At 37.1% G+C, this 26,644-nt stretch overlaps 1 protein-coding gene across 1 annotated transcript in view; it reads right to left on the reverse strand.

Annotated features, from left to right (window-relative positions):
- stx7l (syntaxin 7-like) overlaps window positions 1-25,483 on the reverse strand; it is a 197,400-nt gene extending 171,917 nt beyond the window's left edge. Inside the window, exons 1-2 of the mRNA XM_028797913.2 lie at window positions 25,354-25,483; window positions 19,784-19,908 (exon numbers count right to left, since the gene is read on the reverse strand). Of these exons, the coding sequence (XP_028653746.1) occupies window positions 19,784-19,868 (85 nt within the window). The 5' untranslated portion in view covers window positions 19,869-19,908; window positions 25,354-25,483. The remainder of the gene's footprint in view (window positions 1-19,783; window positions 19,909-25,353) is intronic.
- Window positions 25,484-26,644: the final 1,161 nt, after the last annotated feature.

Raw genomic sequence — 26,644 nt, forward strand, 5'->3', positions numbered from 1 at the left:
GGCCAGTAGCCCAACCCGGCCGGGACTCCCAGGATGTGGAACGTTGGGGAAAGGCAGCTTCTTTAAGGCACTGCATCCCCCAAGACACTAGATGGCAGCTTCCCTTGAGTGCAGGGGTGGCCCCGATTTCCACAGGTAAGAACCATGGGAGACAAGGTTTTTCCTTAACACGGAAGTACTAGCAGGCCACATGAGCGGAAGCACAGAAGTACTTCTGGGTTGGCCGATATAAAAAGGACCACCTTAAACCCAGTCGGTGAGCCAGTCAGGTGGAAGGTGCACAAAGCTTGCTGGGAGGTGTGGAGGAGAAAAAAAAAGAAACAGAGAGAAAGAAAGAATGGGCTGCATTTCCTGTTTACTTGTGGCTGCAGTGCAGGAAAGCGTTGTAAAGAGCCTGACAAAAATAAACACGCACTAGGTGCTTTTAACTTGTGTCCTCAGTGTCTGTCTGTTGGGTTTGGGGATCAACAGTGCCCTCTAGTGTTCAAAATAGCAAAGTCAGTAAGAATGCAATAGGTCTAAAAATCCATAAAGCAAAGATGAAATGTTTTGAGGGAGGGGAACATTGTACTCCATGAACCAAAGGCAAGTGAAAATCCATAAAATCAAGCAGGTGCTTAAAATCCTGAAACTTTAACATAACACAGCAAGGTACAGAGTATTTTGAGATAAAGGCATCTAAGTGCTGAGGTGGACAGCATAGCATCAAAGATACTGAACACGAAGGTAACAAAAAGTCATTTCTTATCCATACTGGCTTACCACAGTAAGAGTTACATATTCAAAAGGGAATATAGGTGACCATATAAAGCACACCTAAAGAAATTGAGAGAAAATGAGCTAAGGCACTGTTACATCCTGTATGATTCTTTTAAGCCAGATACAATTTGATATAAAGGAATTAAAACTGAAATAGGCCTAAGATATTTTAAGAAGAACAAAAACACAATGACCTTCTGGATTAAATGGTACTCCCCAAAGCCCTTTGGAGATTCTAAGAGTCATCTGGATCTGTCTGTCTATCTACAGGATATATCTATAAAGAAACATCAACAATATTTCAGTTCCAAGGAAGATGATTTCAGTCTGATCAATCAGTTTTGGATCATATCATTTTTAATTGATTAAGGAAAGATCTTTCTCTTTGGTATTGTGTCTACCCACTTGGTGATTTTCCTTATGAAGCACATCTCTACTAATAAATCATTTCAGAACTGTAGTATCCTAGAAGTATCAGAAGTACGCTAGTGTGGTTGCTCAGGTAATCAGAAATGCAAGAGACCATAAGGCTAAATTGGCCAGCAGCTGGATCTCACTAATACCAATACCACACAAATTGTTCCAGCTCACACAAAGCAAACATCATGGAGATGCAGTCTAAAATCATACAGATTACTACAGATTAGAACAATAACTTTAACAAGAAAGTCCACTCAGAATCAGTTTAAACAAATCAGTGATTCTATTTGCCTTAGCAATGAACATGACTGTCAAGTGTGTAAGCCATTCATAGGCAACCTGATAGTTACAACTGAGAACTATTTGAATACATAGAGTGGGATGCATTCAACAGTCAGATACAGTAGCTGGAGCCAAAATTGATACAAACTGGCCAATAGATCAGTTGCAATGATCATGCATGCAAATAGTGGACAAGTGTTGAAATAAGGATGCTATAATGCAGGCAGAACTTGGGAGGCTCATTATATTTGACTTAGAACAGGCCCCTTTATTGTCAAATCCATCTGTGGGTTTATGAGTGCAACTGTGAGGCCCTAGTTTGTTCAAATTTACTGAGAGAGTGGATGCAGTAGACCGTGACCAGAATGCAGCTGACTGTGGCCATTGGTGAAACAACACCCACACTGTTGCAAACTTGAGTAAACAAAAGAATGGCAGGGCAGAGACAGTCTTTAAATGTATGGATGGCTAATATTAAGGACACGTGTATTTTGGGTATTGACTGTCTTTAAATGGTGATTGCCTGCCTTGACCTGTAAATAAACAATCTGAGTTTTGCAAAATGACCAACACTTCCAATTCTCGGGTAACACACTACCCAAGATGCTGCTGGTGCCTGAGCAATTTAATTATCCCCAACTACTGTCTTGACCATTGTGTAACAGAGCCCAAAGATTTGAGGTTTATTGGGGGGAGATTTTTTTAAGCTAGTAAATCAAGGGTAACCCTTACCTAGCAAAACTAGATATGGGCACTGTTTTAGGAATTTCAAATCTGTTTTGCCAGCTTAACAGAGGATATTCGGTGCATCAACCCGGTTCAGCATCCTATTGAGATGAGATGGGCACACCCTATTCACCAGCACCCCCACTGCATCAAACTGACTAGGTAGGAAGAAGCTCACAAGATACTGCATGTGATGCAGGAAGCTGGAAATATGAATGTCCTTAGGTTTCTCCAGTTGTCCTTATGCCAAAAAATAATGATTGGTGTTTATATGTAGATTACAGAAGGCTTAATATGGTTACCCCAAAGGATTCATACCCACTTGCCATGTACCGATGAGTAATTAGACCTCACTGCTGGTTCCATTTGGCTCTCGTTCCTGAACTACAAGAATGAATACTGGTAGGTAGACACTGGCACGGCCAAAGACTGCATTCAATATAAGAAGAGGGTTGTGGTAGTTCAAGGCCACGCCTTTTGGCTTGTGTAATGCACCAGCCTCTTTAGAACACCTTATGGAAAAGGTGCTGGCAGGTACTTACTGGTACATAGAAGCAACTTGTCAAAAGCACTGCAGATATTAGCATAAGTGTTACATATGCTTTGGAATGCAAACCTTAAGCTTCACACCAAGAAGCACCACTTGTTCAGGCAAGAGGTACTATTTCTAGGCAATGAGGTAAGAAGCCAGGGAATTACGACTTATGTCTAGAAAGTGGCTGCAATGCAGGGATATCCTAAGAAAATGAATTAGTAGCAGGAGAGACAATTCCTGGGCCTAGCATTTTATTACCACTATTTTCTATTTGGTTTCACCATAACTGCAGCCCCACTGCATCATGTGTTAAAAAGGATATTGTCCTTTCATTTAAGTGTCACTCAGCAGACAATCTTTGTTAGTTTAAAAACAGCCTGTTGCAAAGCATCTATTCTGATACTGCAAGATACCCATTTACCAATCTTGTTAGACATGGATGATAGTTATGTGGGAACAGTGGATGTGCTTTCTCGACACCACCCTGAGACTGACAGGGTGGTGGCATACTACAGCTGTGCCTTAAGCAAAAAGAAAAAAACAAGTGTTCGAGTTCAAGAGAGAGCAGCAAATGCTATGTCCTGCAGATCTTGTGCAGAAGATAGATATGCTTGCTGTGAGTGCCAGGAGTGAAGAGAAAATGTGAGATAGTAGATACTACTACAGCACAATGTCAAGCAGTGGTACTATCACAAAAAGCACAGGATGACCCTAAGATGCGAATGCTTTCTGGCTGGCTGGCTGGCTTAAAGAAGGTAAGTGCCTCACTTGGGAAAAGGTTTCCCCCAATCCACTGCCATGAAGGGCTTACGATCTAGGGGGTAGGTTATTGATCGATCAAAAGTTGCAATGTTTGGGTCCAGCAACTGGAGAATGAAGATGGCAATTTGTGGTACCTCAAGCACTCAGAGAGGAAGTGTTGCATAGAATGCAGGTCTGTTCACTTTGGAGTTACCAAAACCGATAAGCAGCTGTGCAAGGCTTTATACTGGGGTCATTGCAGCAGAGAATGTGGAGGATCACTGTAGGCATGATACCAGTAATGCCAGGAAAAACCCATTATATCACTCTACTGCCTTTTTAATTGCATTATGAAGTTGTGACTCTCATGGAGACAGTTGCTGGACATCTTGGGGCCTTTCCCATGTTCTGTTTAGAAAAACTGGTATGTTTTCCTTGCTGCATTGAACTATTTCACAAAGTTACCAGAGGCCTATGCTCCACCTGGGAAGCCACCACTAGCAAACACACTCACTGGGGGTTTCTTTAACAGGTTTGGTGTGCCTGAGGAGCTTCATTCTGATGTGTATACATATATATATATATATATATATATATATATATATATATATCTTGTCACGCTTGGGTCACAGAATTGCACAGAAACACAGGTGACTGTAGAGACAGGAGCTTTATTCAAACACTTCAAACAAACATGACTCTTTCAGACGTAAAACGAGCTCAGTATGCAGTTAGTTCTTGTTTAAAAGAATAGGCAAACATCATAGGGGAATACAACGGGAGCGGGACCTGCAACAGGAGCAGAGGATGTCTGGGGGGGAAAGAAACAAAGCAATCAGCCAACAAGGACAGTTGCTTTTCAGGCTTTTAAGTATGCGTACCGCCGTGCGAGAAAGATATCACGCAACTGAGCAGCCGCAAGTAAGCCCAGCAAGTAAGGGAGCAATGTGAAGGTAGTCTAATGCCGTTTTTAAGAGGGAGTTTTTTTAAGAGCGTCCGTGTCTTCTAGGGGTGCATTCAGCCCCCCTGCTCACAATATATATATATTGTGCCATACGACTGGGGTCCATGACCGGCCGGGACACCCCTTCGTTATATGCTCAGGGGGAGCAGCCATGGACGGTGCAATACCTCTCCGTGGACGCTACATGGCCGCCCCCCTGGGTTGGAGTGGTGCTTCGGTTTCCTGCAGGGCTCCATGAGAATTGGAGTTGGGTGCAGCCCTGTTGGGTCCTGCAGGCACTGTCAGGGGGTGCTGCAGCTGGGACTCCTGAGCCCGTATGGGCAGTTATTCGCCACACCCGAAAGTGCAGCTGGAATTCAACTACCTGGAGCACTTCCGGGTGGACTATAAAAGGGTCCAGCTACCACCACTCAAGTAGCCAGAATCGGGAGGAGGAGGACGGTGTTGCCTGGGAGGAGTGGTGGAGGAAGAAAAAGAGTTTTGCTTGGTGTACTTGGTGTTTGTGCTTAGGACTGTGTACTGCCTGAGGGACACAGGGAAGACGTGTGCCCACAGGTGAAGAAAAAATAAAGTTTGTTTATTTTACGTGTGCCGCCGTGTCCAGTTTGTTTTGGGTCGGGCTGTATACTGTATATGTGTGTGAGTGTACTGTATATGTATACCTTTTTTATTTATTTATTTTACTATTATATTGCTAACTGTTCTATGAAGACTTGTAAATAACAGTATTATTGCGCCATGTAATAATAAAATAATAATAATACAGTTTATTTATATAGCACCTTTCCTATGCTCAATATGTACACATGGCAATAAACTTGACTTGACTTTCAGTGATGAATCCATAGAACTTGCCTTTATTTTATCTGTGAAAATCATTAATATGTTTTTCATTTGTGTTTATAGGACAAGCTATGGTCAGTATGTTCATTTCTACAGCAACTCCAATTATTGCATTTAAAATTGCATATCAAACTAACGTGATGGAATGAATGTGACCTAGAACAGATAGATATCCAGTTCAAGGTTGATGTTTATTATATATAACTATACAATTATAAATTTACTGAAAAAAATTAACAGACAATTTTTAATTCTAATTTAAGGGAAGTAGAGAAGTGTAATCTATCTCTACAGCACTCTATTATAGGGTCCACTCATGATCCATACTGAAATTCTTACTTGCATGCACACATTCAAAATCAGTTACACCAAGTCAGTTTCTAGAGTTTCTAGTCAACGTAATAAGTATAGTTTCTGGGCACAAGAAAAAAAATATAACAACATGCACATGCAAAATCCACACAATCGTTGTTTCAAATTAGGATTGTAACTCATTTTTAATCCCTAACAGCTGTGTCATTTTAGTTTTACACTAAAATGGCCAAATTAAAAAAAAAAAGAAAAAAAAAGTCAACCAGCTTTTTATGTTTGCAAATTATATTCTCTGTAATCCCTATGGACATGAAAATAATAAGGTTAACTGCCACATGGTTAATAATTGGAAAATGACTCCAACTGGAAGAGAAGGGCAAGTTTAATGGATTGTTGATTCAGAGTCCCATCTAAGCTTAATGCAGTAAATTAACCTACTGTAAAAAAGCTTTTACTTTTTTTAAAGTTACATTTGTTGGTGTGATTCAAACCAAAGCACATATTAAAAGCAGCTAGTGTGTACAATCATTATTTCTTTATTTTATATTGTGCCATCACAAGCATGCACCATATATATTTCTAATATATAGTATAAATATTATTCTGCTAGGTGTGTAGATCTTCAGTCAAAACAAACATCAACATTGCACTATTGTGGCATGGCATAGACATTGCGTACTGAACCGCTGAACTTACTTCCATAAAGGACACAAACTTTATGTGACATAACTGTAACTGGTTGACCTCCCCTGAGTGCATAACACATTTTAAAGTACAAAGTACTATAAATAAAGCATTCTTCCTATAGTTCTCTAGTTTATCTTATGAACATTAAAAATATCACAATAAAAAGTATAAAAGTTCTGACATGAGATCTTGTGGCTGACTAACAATGGGTTTATTACAAAAAAGGATTAACCATACAATAAGGGTGAACCATCATATTAAAAGACAAGAAAATACCAAAGACAAGATATAAAGATAAATGTTCATGAATTCTAAATGAAACAGAGTTCCACGCCCCCTTGTGCTCCACTGAGTATAAATTAAATGTGAAAAAAACAATCCCTCATGATTAGAATCCTTCCATTTAAATGTGTGGCAAGTTTGCTCAATGTTTCAAAACTCCTTCTCTCTGTGTCAGCCAGAAATCACTGAATGAATGCAACTGGAAAAATCAATAATTGTCTTCTGTAGATTTTCATCAAAATGGGTTTAAAAGAAGCAGAGCAAAAGTACTGTCCTCATCAAGAAAACAAAACTTGTTCAAAAAATAATGAGTTACTTGCAGTCAACGTCACTCTATATATAGTCTTTATAAGTGGAATACTTTTAGCAACTTTTGGGAACCTGGTGGTGATCATTTCCATCACTCATTTCAAGCAGCTGCACACACCAACAAATGTGTTGACACTCTCAATGGCTGTTCAAGACTTTCTTATTGGAATATTCATTATGCCAGTTATACTGATTCAATCAATGGATAAATGCTGGGACTTTGGAGTTAATACATGCATGGCAGTTATATTTTGTTACACAGCAATTACTACAATTTCTCTTACACATCTTATTTTTCTTTCTGTTGACAGATACTATGCAGTTTGTTACCCACTACACTATTCCACAAAAATAACAGTTGGAAAAACTTGGGTATTTGTTGCAATCTGTTGGATTTCTTCAGTCTGTTACACTGCCTTGAGTTTTCATGCAGAGTTTACCTTTCTCAATAATGACAAAAATATTTGTGTTGGTTTCTGCATATTTGTGACAAATCTCATACTTCTTACTGTAGATATGCTATTTACTAGTTTGCTTCCATTTTCTGTCATGCTGGTCCTCTATTGTAAGATCCTGTTTGTTGCAATTCAGCATACAAAATCTTTAAGGAATATAAGAGGTGAAGCTAACACAATGCAAATGAAGAAGAAGAAAGGCCAAAATAAAGCTACAATCACGATAGGTATTATCATAGGTACGTATTTTTTATTTATTAGTCAGTTTTATATATTTAAGTTTTTAGCACTTTTCAATAAAATGTCTGTTTTGGCTTTGGATATAGTTGATTACCTAGTTTTGTTCAATTTCGCCTTAAACCCAGTCATTTATGGGCTATTTTACCCTTGGTTTAGAAAAGGATTTAAATTTATTATAACATTTAAAATATTCAACACTGATTCTTCCTTACTAAATTTGTTTCCAGAAAACAATTAAACCACTTATATTATATCCATATAACTTTGTTTGATATTTATAAAGTATCAAAGCACTTGAGCATGTATACCGAAAAAAGAGCTATACAAACACCTTCAGAAACAGGCTGAAAAACTGTAAAATAATAGGCTTTCATATCTGACTTAAAATAGCTGAGACAGATGGTTCACCACTACTTATGGCAGCTAGATAATTGTTCTCACAATGGTAATTTTAAACATCCTATAAATATTAACGCTACACTTTGTAAATCAGCCTGGTGAATCACTAGGCTGGATAGTGACATACAGTATAACAAAGGTAAACACCATTAACACAGTCAAAATGACTGACAGAAAAAAGTGCATAATGTTATGTAAATTTAATCTAGGGTGCCATTACAGGGATAAAATAATCTGATTAAATAAATAATTTATTATATCTAACTCATTCTGTCCACTGTATAGACCAGGGCTCTATATGAAAATTAAAGCAAGTATTACAAACAATCTATTATTAATGATATTCTTTATTGTAAAAAATGTACAGTGATATGTAAATTTAAACTAGGGTACCATTCCAGGGTTACTACTAAAACACTCTGATTAAAAAATATTTGTTTATATCTATATGGGTAAGGCATTCTCTCCACTGTAAAGACCAGGGGCCTCATGTATAAACAGTGCGTACGCACAAAAATGTTACGTGCAAACGTTTCCATGCTCAAATCACGATGTATAAAACCTAAACTTGGTGTAATGCCACGCAGATTTCCACGGTAGCTCATACCCTGGCGTACGCAAGTTCTGCGCTCGGATTTGCAGACTGGCGGCACCCAGCGTCAAAGCAGTGCTACTGTTCCTGTGTGGTTACCCTGACGTGGCTTTATCATATACACTGAAACTAACTGCATATTGTTTATTAGTTTAAGGCATCTGATTGTAATTAACCTGTAACAATATAATGGTCCAGGGAATAGCCATAGTATTATAAATACCACAACTGCTTTAGCGTTGTTACTCTCACTGCACCTTCTATTTCTTCTTTCAGCTGCTCCCGTTAGGGGTTGCCACAGCGGATCACCTTTTTCCATATTACTTTCACTGCACCACTCAGAGTATTTATATCACTGTATCTGAGTGGGGAATCACAGCTCAGCAGCTGATTGGAAAGAGAATTATCGGGATACATCATCAAGCACACGCTGCCTCAGCCATGCTGCCTATTTGAACTACTCTCATATGACAAATGCTTCAGAGCCTTTCCTGTATGGACCTCGCAGTTCAGAAATAGTTTCATCCCAAGAACTCTAAACGCACTCAATCAGTCCATCAAGTGCTCCTTGTAGAACACTTTGTGCTTATAAGTACAATTACCTCACTGTAAACTTATAGTGTACAGTTATAATATTGCACAACCTGAGCCACTTTATAAAGCATGCATTTACATGTTATGACGATATCATTTTTAAGATGAAATGCAGCAAAATATGTTTATTAAATTATACAGATAAAATTTTAACTTCATTTACATAATCTATATTGTTAATAATTAAACAAGTGAGGACACGGTGCCGCAGCTCTAGCTAGGAGCTAATGCTCCGTTCACAGATTGTTTCTGTCTCGCGCTGTATACTTGCTGTGGCTGGTGCAACACTGGAAGGATAGATGGATGGAAAAATTAAACACATACTACGAAGATGTTTCAATGTTCCTTAAAAGTTTTGAAGAATCGGCATTCTAAGCTTACAGATGGCTTAACGTCTATTACAGAGCTGACTGTGTGGCAATTGGGTATTTGGAGAAAAAAAAGGAAGGACAGGAATTAGAGGTTAGCACATTTGAATGAGACAGCACTGCTGCAATAAATTATTTCATTGAAGGTCGCGCACAGCAAAGCAAGCATCTTGCGTGAGGCAGGAACAATCACTGCGCCACCATGTTCCTATGTTTAATACATGCTTTAACTCCTTTCATCATAAAAATCATATCACATATACATCTCAGTATTTTAATTATTCAGAGAGCTGTAATATTACGAATGTAATGGATTCTGTGTCCTGTCGGAGGAAGAGAAAGCCTGGAAGCACGTAGTGATTCACACACATAGAATACATAGAAGATCACATACAAAACAAAGCATTTAACGTGCTACTTTAGTTACGATGGGATTTGAGAAACTAGTAAATTAAACGATTATAAGATGAAGTTTATGATGTTCTACTTTAATGACAAAATAAACTACGTGATTAAAGTGGAAATTTCGAGATTAAATTTGACATTTCATGCTTTTTTTCCCAATGTGTGCCTATTTTTTTTTCTCTGTACCCTAATAAGCTTTCATATGACACTCAGACAGTGGGCTACGACTTGCCTTTTCACGGCGACTTTGATATCTGACAACTGTTTTTATTTCGGGCACTGTGCGACTTTGTGAACTTGAGATTTCAAGTTTCTCCAACACTGTATGTCACTCGATCAACTTCCTTTTGATGTTTATACCACTTTTTAAACCAACAAATAGTACGTTTTTCCTGGCTTCTGCTTGGTATTCTCTGAAATTCTTCTGTTTTCCCCTATGCTTTTACAATTGTCTTTTCACAGAAGGCTGAGCTTAAGGGCTTTTTGTATTGATTTGCATATTCAAAGAGGCGTCATTCTGGGAGGAGTTGGGGCGGGACAGCAGACACGTGCACATGCGTTACTTTTCATGCTAACCGGGATTTATGGAGCGGAAGAACGTGGACGTTGGCGAACACAGATTTATGCATCTGGATTTTTTTGTGCGTAAGCACATTTCTGCTTTTGTGCTTACATCATGTTATAGTGTGAATTCTACGCATGGTGTTATGCATGAGGCCCCAGGGCTCTATACAAAAAATAAAGCAAGTATTGCAAACAATCTATTATTAATTACTTTATATACTCCCCTACTAACAGCATGTGCCATCAGCAGATATTTCACACAGTAAATAAAATTAGAAAAACAAATCAACAATTAAAACAGGAGCCGCATACTAATGTACAGACCAAAAAAAATGTTTATTATATCATTACAGCTACCTGTAAGCCTTGTACTGTACTCCTGCAGCTTACCATTGGCACTGGACAGTGTACATCAGATAAAGTATAAAAAAATTAAAACCTTATCTACTTAAAAACAACATACTGTGTTTGCAACATAGGATTGTTCCAAGAGCTCTCCATTCCTTTTTATAGACAAAAAATTATCACAGTGCCTTTAGTTTAAATTTAAATCTTTTGTAGTAAGATACTGTGTCACAGAAAAAAATGGCAGTTATTGTCATGTGGAGTTAACTGTGAAATCAGAATAAAATATCAAATATAAATATCATTATAAATGCAAATGCAAGGTCCTTTTAGGTTATACAGTTTAAAATTGCTTTGTTTTATGTGTGGTTAATATAATATGTATTACTGTGTGCATAAATAATGTTATTTGTCAAATTTGAAATTTATATTTTACTTACAGTATAAACATCTTACAATGGCCTTAGCCTAGTTTCAATAAATAGTGCTATCAGTCAGTCAGTCAGTCAGTCATCTTCCAAACTGCTATATCCTAACACAGAGTCACGAGGGTCTGCTGGAGCCAATCCCAGCCAGCACAGGGCACAAGGCAGGAACAAACCCCGGGAAGGGCACCAGCCCACCGCAGTAAATAGCACTATACAAAATTAAATTTAAATAAATTAAATTGATAAAAGCATAATATAAGGGTTCATGTTTATGAGATCTCACCTTCAGGGATGTTAGTTCCTCAGAGTTTAACTGGCAAAATAATAGTCACTTGTAATTATAGTCATCCCATTTATTAAGAAGTAACCTGCTGCCACATAATGGGACTTTAACAAATGAATAAACAATCCAGCTTCTATTGATTTATTTCTCATTAGAATAAAAAGAAGCAAAGCAATACGTGCATCCTGGTTCAAAAAAACACAACCTGCTCAAAACAACATGAGCTGGTTGCAGTTAATGTCATTCTTTACATACTCTTTATGGCTGGAATATCTTCAGCACCATTTGGAAACCATCATTTGCATCACTCATTTCAAGAAGCTATACACCCCGACAAATGTGCTTACACTTTCATTGGGTTTTGTAGACTTTCTTATTGGAATATTCATCATGCCATTCATCAGCAGATAAATGCTGGGACTTTGGAGAAAGACTCAATTGGACAGTTTTACTTTGTTATACATTTCTAACAAGCATTTCTATTGCACACCTCATTTTTCTTGCTGCCGACAGATACTATGCTGTTTGTAACCCACTGATTATTCCTCAAAAATAACAACAGAAGAGCCTGCGTATTTGTAGCAATTAATTGAATTTCTATAGTTTGGTTTAGTCTCTTAATTAATTATGTTCCTGATATTTTGTGGCTAACCTTACACTTACCATCATGGAAATAGCATTTGCATTTGTTCTCCCATTTTCTCTCATGCTGGTTCTCTATTCAAAAATCTTTATTGTTGCTTTTCGATATGCAAGAACATTAAAGAGTGTGGCAAATCAACATAATTAAGTGCAAAAGAACAACAAAGGATATGAAAAGCTACAATCACAATAGGTACTGTACTGTAACTCTGTAACTGGCACATTTTTTTCATTTAATAGTCAGTTCTTAATATTCCATTTGTTTTACAAATATTTATGGAAATATCTGTTTTAATTTTGGACATAACACAGTACATAGTTTTGTTCAACTTTGTTTTAAATCCATTTACAATGTATTTATGGTCTGTATAACCCTTGTTTTAAAAAGAGATTTAAATGTATTGTAACATGCCAAATACTGAAGCTTGACTCTTCCTTAACAAATCTGTTTTAATAAAATAGTTAAATCACTTATATTCTGTCTTCACCCGTGTCTTATATTTATGCCTTAATAGTAATTAAAAAAACTGAACATAGAATAGAAGTAATATAGAAAGATCAAAACAGTTCCTTATAATTAATACTTTACGGTGTTAAAATAATAACCTGTGTGTTGAAAATTCTGATAATGCAAACTTGAGATATGGGATGATTAATAAAGTATCTATCTATCTATCTATCTATCTATCTATCTATCTATCTATCTATCTATCTATCTATCTATCTATCAAAGACATTAAACACACTGTATATTACTACAATGGTTTATAGCATATAAATATCCAACACCCTGCAAAACTTAAATAGTATACAGTATCTGCACTCTGCATGAGGTCAAAGAATACAAGGTCAGTGAAGAAAACTTATTGATTTTAGGGTGTTTTGTTATTTATACTCATGATCTTATGGAGGAAAAAAAAATTTAAATGAAATGTGAAGCTGAAATCTTCTTAGCCATCCTAAGTATAAATTATACCAAGTTATAAATCTTCTATATATCTGATTTCAAAGATACATTTCAATAAGTTTTGCTTAGCAGAAGTGCTTTTTCATGTTTTCAATTGTGCAAAACTTAATCTAAGTATTAATGTTCCAACTCTCCTGCACTTTTTGGTTACAGTTAAATCTTAATTCTATTTGCAGATAATACTACTTGAACTTTCTCTAGTTCTTTACACCTGGAGACACTCATATGCTCTAATTACTTCTGAATTCAATTATTCTAATTTTCTTATTATCATTATATAGTTTCAAAAAATTAAGAAGTTAGTACTTGTTAGTACTAAAAGGTATCTGTTTCCACTTCCACTCTCAGGAACAATCTACCACAGGCCTCTTGCATTCATGTGTTAATGCTTCACTGTGATCTACAGAAAGCTACTTGTGTAAATCTGTAAAGTCTCTGTGTAAATCCAGAGAATCAAACGGGTGCTTAAATCCATGAAACATCAACATAAGGTGGCAAGCTATGATGCATTTACAATGAAAGGCTTCTAAGTGCTGAGATGGATGGAATGACATCAATGACACTGAAAAAGAAGGGGGAAAGAAAAGTAACATCCAGATTGACTCTTCTGAATGAGATACAATTTCATATGAGGGAAATGAAACTTGAATAGGTCTAAGATGTTGTAAGAAAGACAAAAACACAATCACCTTCTGGATGACAAGTCTGACAGATGCAAGTACTATCTAAAAGTCATCTGGATAAAGGAAAATATCACAGAACGGTAACAACGTTAAAAACATCCACAGCAAAAAGCAAAAAAAAATTCATGTTGCTTGTGTCGCATAATCAACAGGTCAGTTATCCAGTCGTATGCACAAAATGTATAAAATGTATATATTCTAATATATTGTTAGTTACTTCTGGAATAATCAGAGCACATCACAAACAGAAATTAAAGCCTCATGGCAATTACAGTAATCCCTCGCTACTTCGCGGTTCACTTTTCGCAGATTCACGACTTCGCGGATTTTATATGTAAGCATATCTAAATATATAACGCAGATTTTTCACTGCTTCGCGGGTTTCTGCGGACAATGGGTCTTTTTACTTCTGGTATTTGCTTCCTCAGTTGGTTTGCCCAGTTGATTTCATACAAGAGATGCTATTGGCGGATGGCTGAGAAGCTACCCAATCAGAGCACGCAGTTAAGTTCCTGTGTGCTGCTGATTGGCTCAGCGACGGAGTGCTGCATTAACCAGGAAGTCTCATCTCACTCATTCAGCATTAACGTGCTCTTGCTACTGCATTCAGGGGATTATCACCTTCATCGTCATCATTTTTACTGCGCAGCATATTCATCACCATCATCACGTCATATATAGCTACGTGTACTTCGCTATACAGTAAGTGTAAACTTATCTACCGATTTCATATTGCTTAGCTGTTGTCCCTGTTATTAATAGAGTAAAGGGTGGGTTGTAAACAATACAGGGAGGGTTTAAAAACGTCCAAATACACGTTAAATAATTAAATAAATATGGTGTCCCTACTTCGCGGAAATTCAGTTATCGCGGTCGGCCTTGGAACCTATCTCCCGCGATAAGTGAGGGATTACTGTACTTTTTGAATTAAAGACCATCTCATTCATTGGTTAAGAATCCTGTCTTCAATTAAAAGCAACTGGTAAACTCGGAACATCTGTACTTTTTTGGAATGTAATTTACATCTTTAATTATGTCCCTTCATAGACGTTTCCTGCCTCTGACACGTGATTACTTGTTTTAAACCTTTTGCTACTTTTGAAAATAATGGCAGAATTGCACTCCACACGTAATTTTGACTACACTTGTACCTGCCATTAACTAAATACCTTAACTCCATTTACTAACCATTTGAACTGTTAGCCACTTTAACATACAAATTATATGATAAACCTTTAGAAACCAGGAGAATCTATATACATATATCTGCAGTTGCATAAACACGTAAATGATAAACTCTGCATTTCTAAAGTCAAATGTATGTCAATCATAATATAAATTAGTTTGCCACATTAATTGCATTCTGAAGTGAAGTGAAGAATATTTTATAAACTAAAAATAACTCTCCTACTGTCGTGTTTTATAATCAAACTTAAAAGGTACCAGGGACCCCATGTGAAAAAAAGCTTTACTTAAGTTTTACCAAATGCGTTCACTTTGAAGTAGCTAAAGGTTTCAGTTTAAGAAAATGTATTTCCTGCATTTTTGAGGTATGATTGTGACAACAAAAGTAAACTGGAAATAACACTTTTTTTGCAAATTCTTGGTATTATTTTTTTCAAGTTAAAGATACATTTCTTGCTGACTTGTCTTCATGCAGCAAGCATTATGGGTAGGGTTATGACAACCACCCCCTTCACCACACTATATTCTACCTATTATCCTAATTGTTCTTCTGCAATTCTGCTTCTTCACCAGTTATGCTCTGTCATGGCTTGTAACAACAGAAAGATGTAAGCAAAGATCATATGGTTAATATGCTTACTTTTTGCATAATACATTCTGTATTGTTATTTTACATAACCTACGGAGTAAATTCATGCTGAATGACAGCATGATTGTGAAAAACACACATAACAGTTTCATTGTACTTTGTACAAATAACAATAAACCTTAACTGAACTGATTACACTATGTTGTGTTCTTGATAAAAGCCTTATGTTTTTGAAGAGATGCATTCAATTTCAAAACATAGATCAATATTCAATAACATTTTTGACTTGAAAAATGGACATTTGTTCGTAAGTTGTAATACTTTTTTCAGGTTGGGACCCCTGTACCGATTAGCTCCATTACAAAACTCAAGAGCAGGCTAGTTACAGTAATCCCTCCTCCATCGCGGGGGTTGCGTTCCAGAGCCACCCGCGAAATAAGAAAATCCGCGAAGTAGAAACCATATGTTTATATGGTTATTTTTATATTGTCATGCTTGGGTCACAGATTTGCGCAGAAACACAGGAGGTTGTAGAGAGACAGGAACTTTATTCAAACACTGCAAACAAACATTTGTCTCTTTTTCAAAAGTTTAAACTGTGCTCCATGACAAGACAGAGATGATAGTTCCGTCTCACAATTAAAAGAATGCAAACATATCTTCCTCTTCAAAGGAACCCCCGCGATTGAGGAGGGATTACTGTAGTAGTTGTGGCAACAGTTGTTTAAATTGATCACAGACGGACACAATCAAAATAATATAAGGATTTAGTAATAGCTACCAGAAGATCTCTCACTCTGGGGCCATCTTGGCTCAAGATGTAGGCAAGAATAAAATAGCTGACTTTTTAGAGTACATAAAGAATTTTGTGGTAAACCAGCTTGGTGTCAAGTGAGTACCCTGTGTTGCTCAGCTTTCATGCAGTGTAAAGTGGCCTTTGCCACAATATAACTGAGGTTAAAAAGAGTAGAAGAAAATCACAAAAGAGTCTGGGACATTGAGGAACATGGTGAATTGCCAGCTGTACTTATCAACATGCATGATTTCACTCCCACTAAATGAAAGATTCCATTATATACAACATATATTCGTAATAGAATTTCTTCTCATCCAAGGACCTTAATAATGAAGTTTCTTATTATGATGACTAACACACGGTTCTTCAGGAGGCCAGAACAAATCCCAATCTCTTTTTTAAGGCCAGCTAATTCATCTGTTCCCCCAACTAGGTTCAGCCATGGCTCAAGTTAGAAAGGCAGTGTTTTCAAAGATCAAAATAATCCATGAAGTGACACATGAAGCTGCTATTTTACATTCAGATAAATGAACACCATTGTTGGCAAAGTGGATTGTCTTCTGTCTCTGCAAGTAGTCAATGGCACATCCTCCTCAGTTCATGACAAATGTATTCCTGTTTTTTCAGGATGCTGAAGATGGTCTCTGTGCTTCCAAATTGACAGGTTGACCTTCAGGAATCAAGTGCTGAAAAACTTTTACATGATGCTAATAAATATATTTTGTATCTCTTTCTGCCATCAATCTCAGTCTAGGCTCAGCAATATTTTTATAGCCCAGTCACTTGCCCCCATGATCATAAATACTTCCATGCAGCTTCATTTACTTACTGACTACTTATGCACCATGTACTCATTGGAAGTGTATTACTTCTCTTTTACAAAATTATGATTACTGCAAATCTATTGATATTAACACCCACACTGTAGAAGACCCTGCCTTCATGAGGATAACTGCTAGAGGAACAATACATGATAGGGTTTGCCAGCTACCTCTGCTGGTACAGAAGGTAGGAGATTTCCAAACTTACATTATAACTTTAATCTTTAGAGACTGTGCATCCTTGTGGAGGACTGCAACCACAAAATACTAATCAATCAAATTAGACTGAAATTAAAAACTGGACTCAATATTATCTATGAAGTGCTAAACGCAGGAAGTGAGACTGTTTTGCCTCTCTTTTAGCCATCAAAACCAAAATAAGGAAATATTTCCAGTACCATTGTGAAATTAATATATGTAAAAATTCTACTTTGAGTAATTTTCATTTAATGTCAGCACCCCTGCCTGTAAAGTTTTTGTGTTTTTAGATGACCTAGGCCCATCCCTAAGCTCTCTGAAGAGGAAGCTGTTATATTCCCACTCCAAACTTGAGGATTCCTTGGATTCAGTGGCTAAAGGTAAAGCTCCATGATTAGAAAAAATGCCAGAAAAGGTTCATTTTGTCAGTAACATGCCTACTCCCTCTCTTCCAGTCAAATATTATAGAAAGATAATAAAAATGAAATAAAAAACATAAAATATGAAAAAAACGAGAATGAGAAACAAACTGTGCACACTCATATGCATCTACTGTTAAAGTACTTTTCTGGAAATAAGTTAACAAGCGAGAATGCTGGCCTAAATATTTTATATATTGCTAACATTTTCAAAGATTGCAGCATCCAGGGATAAAATAAACCATAAATAATAGGATTGTAGCCAGAATACAAGGTGATTAAGCCAACCAAGTTTATCTAGTAAGCCATTCAGCAGTACAACTGGAAGAGATAAATATGAGGCAAATGCATTCAAAAGAAAGCTAGGTGACACACAGAAATAAAGGCAGTCACCATAATCCCTAATGCTTTAGCAGCTTTTCTCTCTGATGATTTGGACAGTTTCAATTTTTGCTCTCTGCATTCCCAGATTGCTGAACTATCATACTGATGGCTCTTATGTGACTCACTGTCGCTAAAAAGAATCAGCTATATAAAAATATCATAAATGAAACTGACAAAGAAAAGGTGACAAGGTGAATTCTCCCCCACAGCATAAGCAGAGTAACCTATAAGCACCTTCACACCAATTCAGTTTCTATTCTATCACCACTAAAATGAACAAATGTTAATGTGTACAAAAGTGCTAAAAACCAGTTGATTAAAATGTGCACACACATTTGTTTTTGGTTCTTTATTTTGCCTTATACAATTTCTTGTATTAGGAATTTGTTAGTTTTCGCATACCCCTTGGGGTCAGGGCGCAGGGTCAGCCATTGTACAGCACCCCTGGAGCAATTGCAGGTTAAGGGTCTTGCTCAAGGTCCCAGAGAGTAGGATCTTTTTTGGCAGTGACGAGGATTCGAACCGGCAACTTTCTGGATATCAGCACAGATCCTTAGCCTCAGAGCCACCACTCCACCCTTAAATTTGTTTGTAACTTTAGCGCTGTAAATAACTGGATGACAATCAACAAATTAGCAACCTAGTGATATTGTCACCAAATTTAAAACAGAAACTACATTCACAATAACTGAGTAGTTGATGAAGTACAAAAAATATCAGCAGTATTTAAATGACGAAGAAAACTCAAAAGGTATTACAAACAAACCAATCAGAAAATCAACTACAGCCAGGGACAGAACAATGAAGTTTGTTGGTATATGAAGCTGTCTGAAATGAGTGACGGAAATAATCACAAAGAGGTTTCCACAGGTCATAATCGTGATAATAGCTGAGAAAATATAAAGAAACAACAGGGTTCAGGTGTTTTTGATCAATTTGATACAAGAATGGTTAATATATGGATATCATCCATCCATCCATTTTCCAACCCGCTGAATCCGAACACAGGGTCACGGGGGTCTGCTGGAGCCAATCCCAGCCAACACAGGGCACAAGGCAGGAACCAATCCCGGGCAGGGTGCCAACCCACCACAGGGCACACACACACACACGCACACACACACCAAGCACACACTAGGGACGATTTAGGATCGCCAATGCACCTAACCTGCATGTTTTTGGACTGTAGGAGGAAACCAGAGTACCCGGAGGAAACCCACGCAGACACGGTGAGAACATGCAAACTCCATGCAGGGAGGACCCGGGAAGCAAACCCGGGTCTCCTAATTGCGAGGCAGCAGCGCTACCCATTACGTCACCATGCCGCCAAGAGAGATAGTTGAAGAATTAAAATTTAAAAATAAAATACATTTGCATACAAGAGTCAGAACTACTTTGAAAGGGAACACAGTAAAACTTTTGTATTCAAAATCATTTTAAAAAGTATACTATATAATCCCCCATCATTATTTAAATACATTTTAGAATACAAGGTCGGAAGAAATATTTATTTAAAATATACATATTTTTAATTAACAAAAAAAAATATGTAAAACGTTTACTTACTAAGCTGTGTAATCTTGTGGATGTTTGAACTTATTTTTTGTGACATCTGGACAGCATTCTCTTCTGTGGCTCTCTGGTATGACATGTTGAAGCATTAGGTAGGTGGAAAAATGGTTTAGGAGGTTCTGCATAAAATAAACAAACAAAAATACATAATTAAATGCAATACAAACACTTTTAAAAAAAATTTTTTGGGCATGCAAATTAACATTCTGGATCAAAATCTTTAAATGCCTATCAGAAAGCCTTGGTGTCACAATCACTCTTAATTCATTAACAGCGGTGCTTGGTGTACTCCCAGGTGGGCTTAAAGTGGAGAAGGACAAACAAACTGTAATTGCCTTTACTTCACTATTGGCACATAGACTTATCTTGCTCAACTGGAAGAATTCTAGCCCACCTCTTTTAAGTCAGCAGGTAACTGATGTTATATACTGCAGTGGAACCTCGGTTTGCGAGCATAATTCGTTCCGGAAACGTGCTCGTAGTCCAAAGCACTCGTATATCAAAGTGAATTTCCCCATAAGAAATACAGTAATCCCTCCTCCATCCTTTTTTTTTTAGCCTTTCTAATATCCCTGGTTTCATAGTCTCTAACCTGCTCTGCATGTGTTTAGCGCCAACGTTTGTAAACGTCTTTTTGAAGTTCTACTTTGTCTTTTACTCACTGTCATTTAATTCTGAGCCAGATTGGACGTGCTTTTTTTTCAATTCCACTTGTTCCGGGCTGATAATTACTTTCCTTATTTTCTGAATTTGCACCTCGATTATTCTTTTTTGCTCTTTTTTCTGTCCAACGCATTTGAGTCTCTTTTCTCCACGCTGCTTTCTTCTTCGCTTATATGTCGACATTTAATTTATAATGTACTGTCCTTATACGCTTTATATGCGCTGAGAGCCCTGGATCTGTGTGTGCTCAAATCTTTCACAAGACTGAATGTTTTGCTGCCTATTGTCCTATTTGATAGATTGTAAGTAGGGCGTGTCTTTGGTCTCGCGGGTCTTTAAAATGTCTCCCGAGAAGATCATGTATCGCAGACTAGATTTTTGCTTTCCAGGACAGGATTTCTTTTTATAATAGATAGATAGTCATTTGAATATGAAATTGATTCTTTGGGCTATGAAAAGGTTCCTAATATGTGGACAAAACAGAAATCTTTAACGTAAAGTAGGCTGCCTAGTGGGACACTGAAAGATCAAGAAAATCTAAACTTAGCCAGTGTTACTGTATGCAGCAAGGGTCTTTTTAAAATTATGAACATACTGGTATTTCACAAATCTGTTATCATCTATTCATTGTGATATATAGAGCCTGTTAGGGATCTAAGTAAATAGACGTTTACTTAGAAGATTGACTGTTGCAGTGGAAATCTAATGTTATTTCGGAATTCTTGTCTTGCTGGCAAAATGTTTCTTTTTCATTCCTGCTAGCTGTAAGCCATCAGACTATTTCTATGCAGCAGTAAACCTTGTACCTAAAAATAGAGCAAGTTTAAGGGTTGAGTATGTTCATATGTTCACATTCATTAATAGGAGTAGTGAACTGCACAAAAAATTAATAAACGCAAAACAATGTTATACAGAGACAGTGAAGAAAGCTATTATTTTTTTATTGCATTTTAGTTTACTAAAAGTAAATTAGAATTTTTTGTTTATCTTTGAAGTATTTTTGAATATTGCATAATATGCACCTTTAGTAGCATTTAATATACAATTTCTTAAGAATCCTGTATTAATTGTGTATACATATATACAGTATGTGTGTGTAAAATAGTTTTCATATTCTTATAAAGGCAATAGCGTATTTTGGAGTCCTTAAACTGCCAAGCCTGGTTTGTTATTGTTCAGTTAAGTATTACTTAATTTTTAACAAAAAACACAATTGTGAATCATCAATTAACTGTCAAAGTAAATTGGTAGATTAATCAGTTACCAAAATCATTAACAGTGACAGGTCTAAACTGTTGTAAAAAAAAATTGACAGTAGAGAATAAAGTAAAATTATCACTAACTCTCCTAGAACACATTTGCTCTCCAGGTATCTTTTTACTTATGGCTTGACTTAGCTCAAATCTGTCACATGTTTTTTAAGTCTCTGTCATAGTGTTTTAAAATCCATCTCTTGTTAAAGCAACAGCTGACAAAGAAAAGATGTATGAGACAGTTTCCTAGGTTTGAAACTAAGTCATGCTGCACATTAAAACTTGTGATGTGTGATTTCAATGTATGAAAACTTGAATCAGAAGTATTATGTTGTTGTCAGATGGTATTGCTTGAGGGAACAAAATACTACAGAAATGCTTTGGTATTGTGTGTTAATTTAATTATATAGCAGTACAGAAAGTGTCTATGATCTAATTAACTTGGCATGAAAAAATATAACTGAACCTGTAACAACAGCACAGCAGTGCTACACCAGTGTTTCTCATGCATTGACTGGAATATCTGACATGATCACAGTGAATTAACCTAGGTATACTATTACTTAAGAGATGAAGTATAAGCACTCTGATTGTACTGTCAATGAGAGTTATAAAGAAATAAACTAAATTTACATTAAAATGAAACAAAAATTATAAACAATGTGTGGAGATTAACATGAGTCTTTATATACTGTATGTATCCAAGTCAGTTTGCATAGTTTTGTAATTTACAGTACAGCTGAATAGCACATTGTTAATTTCTTTAGCATTCATTTTGTTAGTTTAATTAGCACATTCAAAACTGAAGGCAAGCCGACTTTGTGGGTAGTATTAATGGGTAAGTCACCAGTCGTAGTGGTTAAGGTTTCTAACCTTGAGGTTGTTAACTAAAATCCTGCCACTGACACTGTGTGACCATGAGCAAGTTCACTTCACCTGCCTGTGCTCCAACTGGGAAAACAAAAGAAATGAAACCAATTCTATCTAAACTGTTGTTAAGTCACCTTGGATAAAGGTGTCAGTCAAATAATAATACCATCATGGCAGATGCTTATTCTGTATAGTGCCTTTCATAAGGAAAGCTGTTTCAAGGAGCTGTAAAACATTTGTCAGCAATATAAGATGAAAAAAAATACACTGCAATATCCATCCATCCATTATCCAACCCACTATATCCTAATTACAGGGTCATGGGGGTCTGCTGGAGCTTCAGCGACAGACTGCTGTCAATGTCCTGCTCCACTGACATACTGAGGAGATCGTTCCTCCCACACACTATGCAACTCTTTAATTCCACCCGGGGGGGTAAACGTTAAAATTATACAAAGTTACTGTCTGTCTGTATGCCTACATTGTTATCGCTCTTTAATTTAATATTGTTCTTTATACTGCTAGAGTATGTGAATTTCCCCTTGGGATTAATAAAGTATCTATCTATCTATCCATGCAGGGAGGCCCCAGGAAGCGAACCCGGGTCTCCTAACTGTGAGGCAGCAGCGCTACCGACTGCGCCACCATGCCACCCACACTGCAATATGTAATGTTAAATTAATATATTATTTTTAACTACAGTAAAGCAGTTTGTGCTGCCTCTCACAAATGATTTGTTACAGTTCTTGGGGGGGGGGGGGGGAATGTTGCCATTTAATCACTGTTTTTAATTTTATTATGCTTCTTTCTTGCAGTATATTTTAAAATCTGGTAAAATTAGGAGACTTTGTTTGGTGCTCAATACGGAAATTCTGAAGTATTTGTCATATTTTTTTTTTGCAGCAAGTTATATAATATGTTAAGGTTCCCCCACAAATTCAATGATAATTACTGAACTTGCAGCCTTGTGTTTTACAGTCATTTTCACCTTTCATATTAAAATAACATTCTTCAAATGTATTCTTATAGTAGGCTTGAACTTGACAGTATCAGGCACAAGACATGATGTAAAAATAAATTCCAAACAGTTATGAAATAAGACAGATCAATTAAACTACATTAAAAAAGAAGGGTCACTTTAGGGCAACCATAAAGAGTATGTCTTTTTAACAGGTTTAAGGTAATGGGAGCTGGAGTAAGGAACGCACTGAGAAAGCCAATTTGTCAGTCATTTTCTAACCCACTTAGTCCTGAACAGGGTTGCAGAGGGATGCTGGAGCTTATCCCAGCTAGCATAAGGCAGGAACAAACCCTGGACAGGGTGCCAGTCCATCGCAGAGCAAACACATACACATACACCCCAAACACACCCTAAGGCCAATTTAATTTTGCCAATCCACCTAACTTGAATGTCTTTGGACTGTGGAAAGAAACTTGAGTACCCTGAGGAAACCCACACAGACATGGGGAGAACACTCCACACTGAGAGGACCCAGAATGTGAACCCTGGTCTCCTTACTGCAATTTGTGATTGTGGTAATTAACATTAAGTTATGTATTTTAAAACATTCATTTTAATCAAAGTAGTGATGTTAGGTGACGTGTTACAATTTTCTTAGACATGCAAATGAGAACTTTGCAGTATTCTGTACATGTTACTACTACTACTTTTGACAAGAAGTAAATTTATCACAAGATCAGTTCACACTCAGTCAACTCAGACTTGTTACATAACCTTACATAATTTTTGGGAGATTGGAGGTGAACCACAGAAGTCAAAGAAAAATTCACACAGACATCGAGGGAATATGGAGAGTCTACCCTGATAACAACTGAGACCAAGATTCGAACTCAAACCATGTGGTAGCAGCGTTAACTATTGCGCCACTGTGCCGTGTCTTCCATTATACTTCTGCAACACATGAAATCTTAAGCTTCTTAGTTTTCATTTTTAAACAGGCATCATCCAACTTTGTTTCTCTTGATCTGGCAATAAAGAAGCACTCGAAAAAACTTCACACTGAACTGGCATTTGTAGCGAAAAAGAAACATCGCCTGGGCTCTGTCTCTATGACACTTTATAACGTTTTACATATGAAACAATCGCGTTCTCTCTCTTAATTGCTGAAATGGAGAAAGTGACTGACCCATATACTGTATAAAGAAAGAGTAAATGCACTAGTTAAATATTATAGTATACAAGCAACTAATTTACTTCCTGCACCACCACGAAGAGTTAACTTTATGCAAATACACGCTTCTCTGAAAAGCACCTTCATAGCAGATCGAAAAAAAAGTAATTATTCATTTTTATGTTATTTAACGCCCGAATCCTTAAGATGACTCATAAGGGAAATCAAAAGACTTCTTAACTGCTGCGGGCAGCCACGGCAAACAAACTACAAAAACCTGAGAGTAAAAGAATGAGGAACTTGTTCAACATACTTGGCATACTGTAAGCCAATGCAGAGCTTTTCGCCCTTCTTTTGGAAACTGTCGTCAAAGACTGAAAACGCTGAAAGGTATTGGTCTTCCTATGTGAACAATACACTCATAATGCTGCTCATTATTTTGCAGAAAAATTACACATACTGTACACATGTATCGTTTTATGAAAAGACAGCATACACCGGTTTTTCAACCTGTTGTCAGTGTTAGACCAAATGAAAAAGTCGCCCTATCTGAAACCTTTCCGAAAATCACAGATTTGCGAGTTTTCTTTTCTTTTTAAAAATAAAATCACTGAAACAATTCCACCACGCTTGCCAGTTGCCTTACCCTGATTTACCGGCAGGTTATTTGCTGTTTCTCCCCAGTTGAAGCCAGTACACAAATCGGTCAGCTGACTGTGTCGAAGTGCGCCTGCGCGAGTGGCCGCGTAGTCCGTTTTGAAAGGGAAGTGACTGCTCAACTGAACTTTTACGCTTCACTTTTTTAAGCCGTGTGTTACGGGTCAAATCTGACTTTGTCACCTCACGCCGCTCATTTTACTGCGATGGCGTAATCGTCTTTTGTAATGACTGCACGAATAACATACAGTGCATAAACCCTCAAAAGTTTACACGAATAAAAAGAAAAAAAGTATATTGGGATATAGTATCTATATTATACTAGCGTATCAGATTAACATCAAGATATATTATACATATTTGCATTCAGTACACATTTATCTAAAACACAGGAATCTAAAATGATTTGTGCGGCATAAACCAGAGTGTTGAAGGATGGGAACAAAACAAACTTATAATATAAGGAAAAGGTTTCCCACTCAGTTCCTGGAGAGATTTAATTATAGCCACCTTATTAATTAGCAACCAATTGCTGCTGCTAAATGAATTATTACTACTACTATATATTTTTTAACTTTGATTTTAATTATGTGAATCATGTACAAATACTTTTTATAGACTATAGTTTAGCATTTAACACAGCTAACCCCTCTAAACTTATCACCAGGCTGAAGGACCTGTGTCTGAACACTTCCTTGGGCACCTGGGTTTTTAAATTTAAATTTTTAACAGGCAGATCCCTGGTGGTTTAAGTGGGTGGCCACATTTCACCATCCCTTACTCTCAACACATGTGCTGCACGGTGCTGTGTTCTGAGTCCACTGGCGTACTCCCTCTACTTATACAACAGTCATGGATGCACATGTCTTGAACATAATTGTCAAATTTTCTGATGACATAGTGGTGGGCCTGATCTCTATAAATAATGAGAAGGCTTTCCTTGATGAAGTTGAGAATCTGTCACGCTGGTGTCTGAAGTCTTCTCCTGAATGTCAATAAGACAAATGAGCTGATTGTGGACAGCAGAGTCACTAACCTGTCCTCAGTATTAACAGTACACCAATGATGAACCACTTCAGACACTTTGATGTCCGCATCACAGACACCTCAGATGGCTCGGGGATTTTAGACTGCCTTCCTGATTACTAAAGAACTTCTACATACTGTATACACCACTGAAAGGTTTCTGGCAGGATGTATTACCACCTGGATTGGAAACAGCATGCAGCAGGACCACAAGACTTTACAGAGAATGGTGTGGTCAGTAGAGATCATCAGTG

Source organism: Erpetoichthys calabaricus, chromosome 3 (assembly GCF_900747795.2).
Source record: "Erpetoichthys calabaricus chromosome 3, fErpCal1.3, whole genome shotgun sequence".
NCBI classification, from domain to species: domain Eukaryota; kingdom Metazoa; phylum Chordata; class Cladistia; order Polypteriformes; family Polypteridae; genus Erpetoichthys; species Erpetoichthys calabaricus.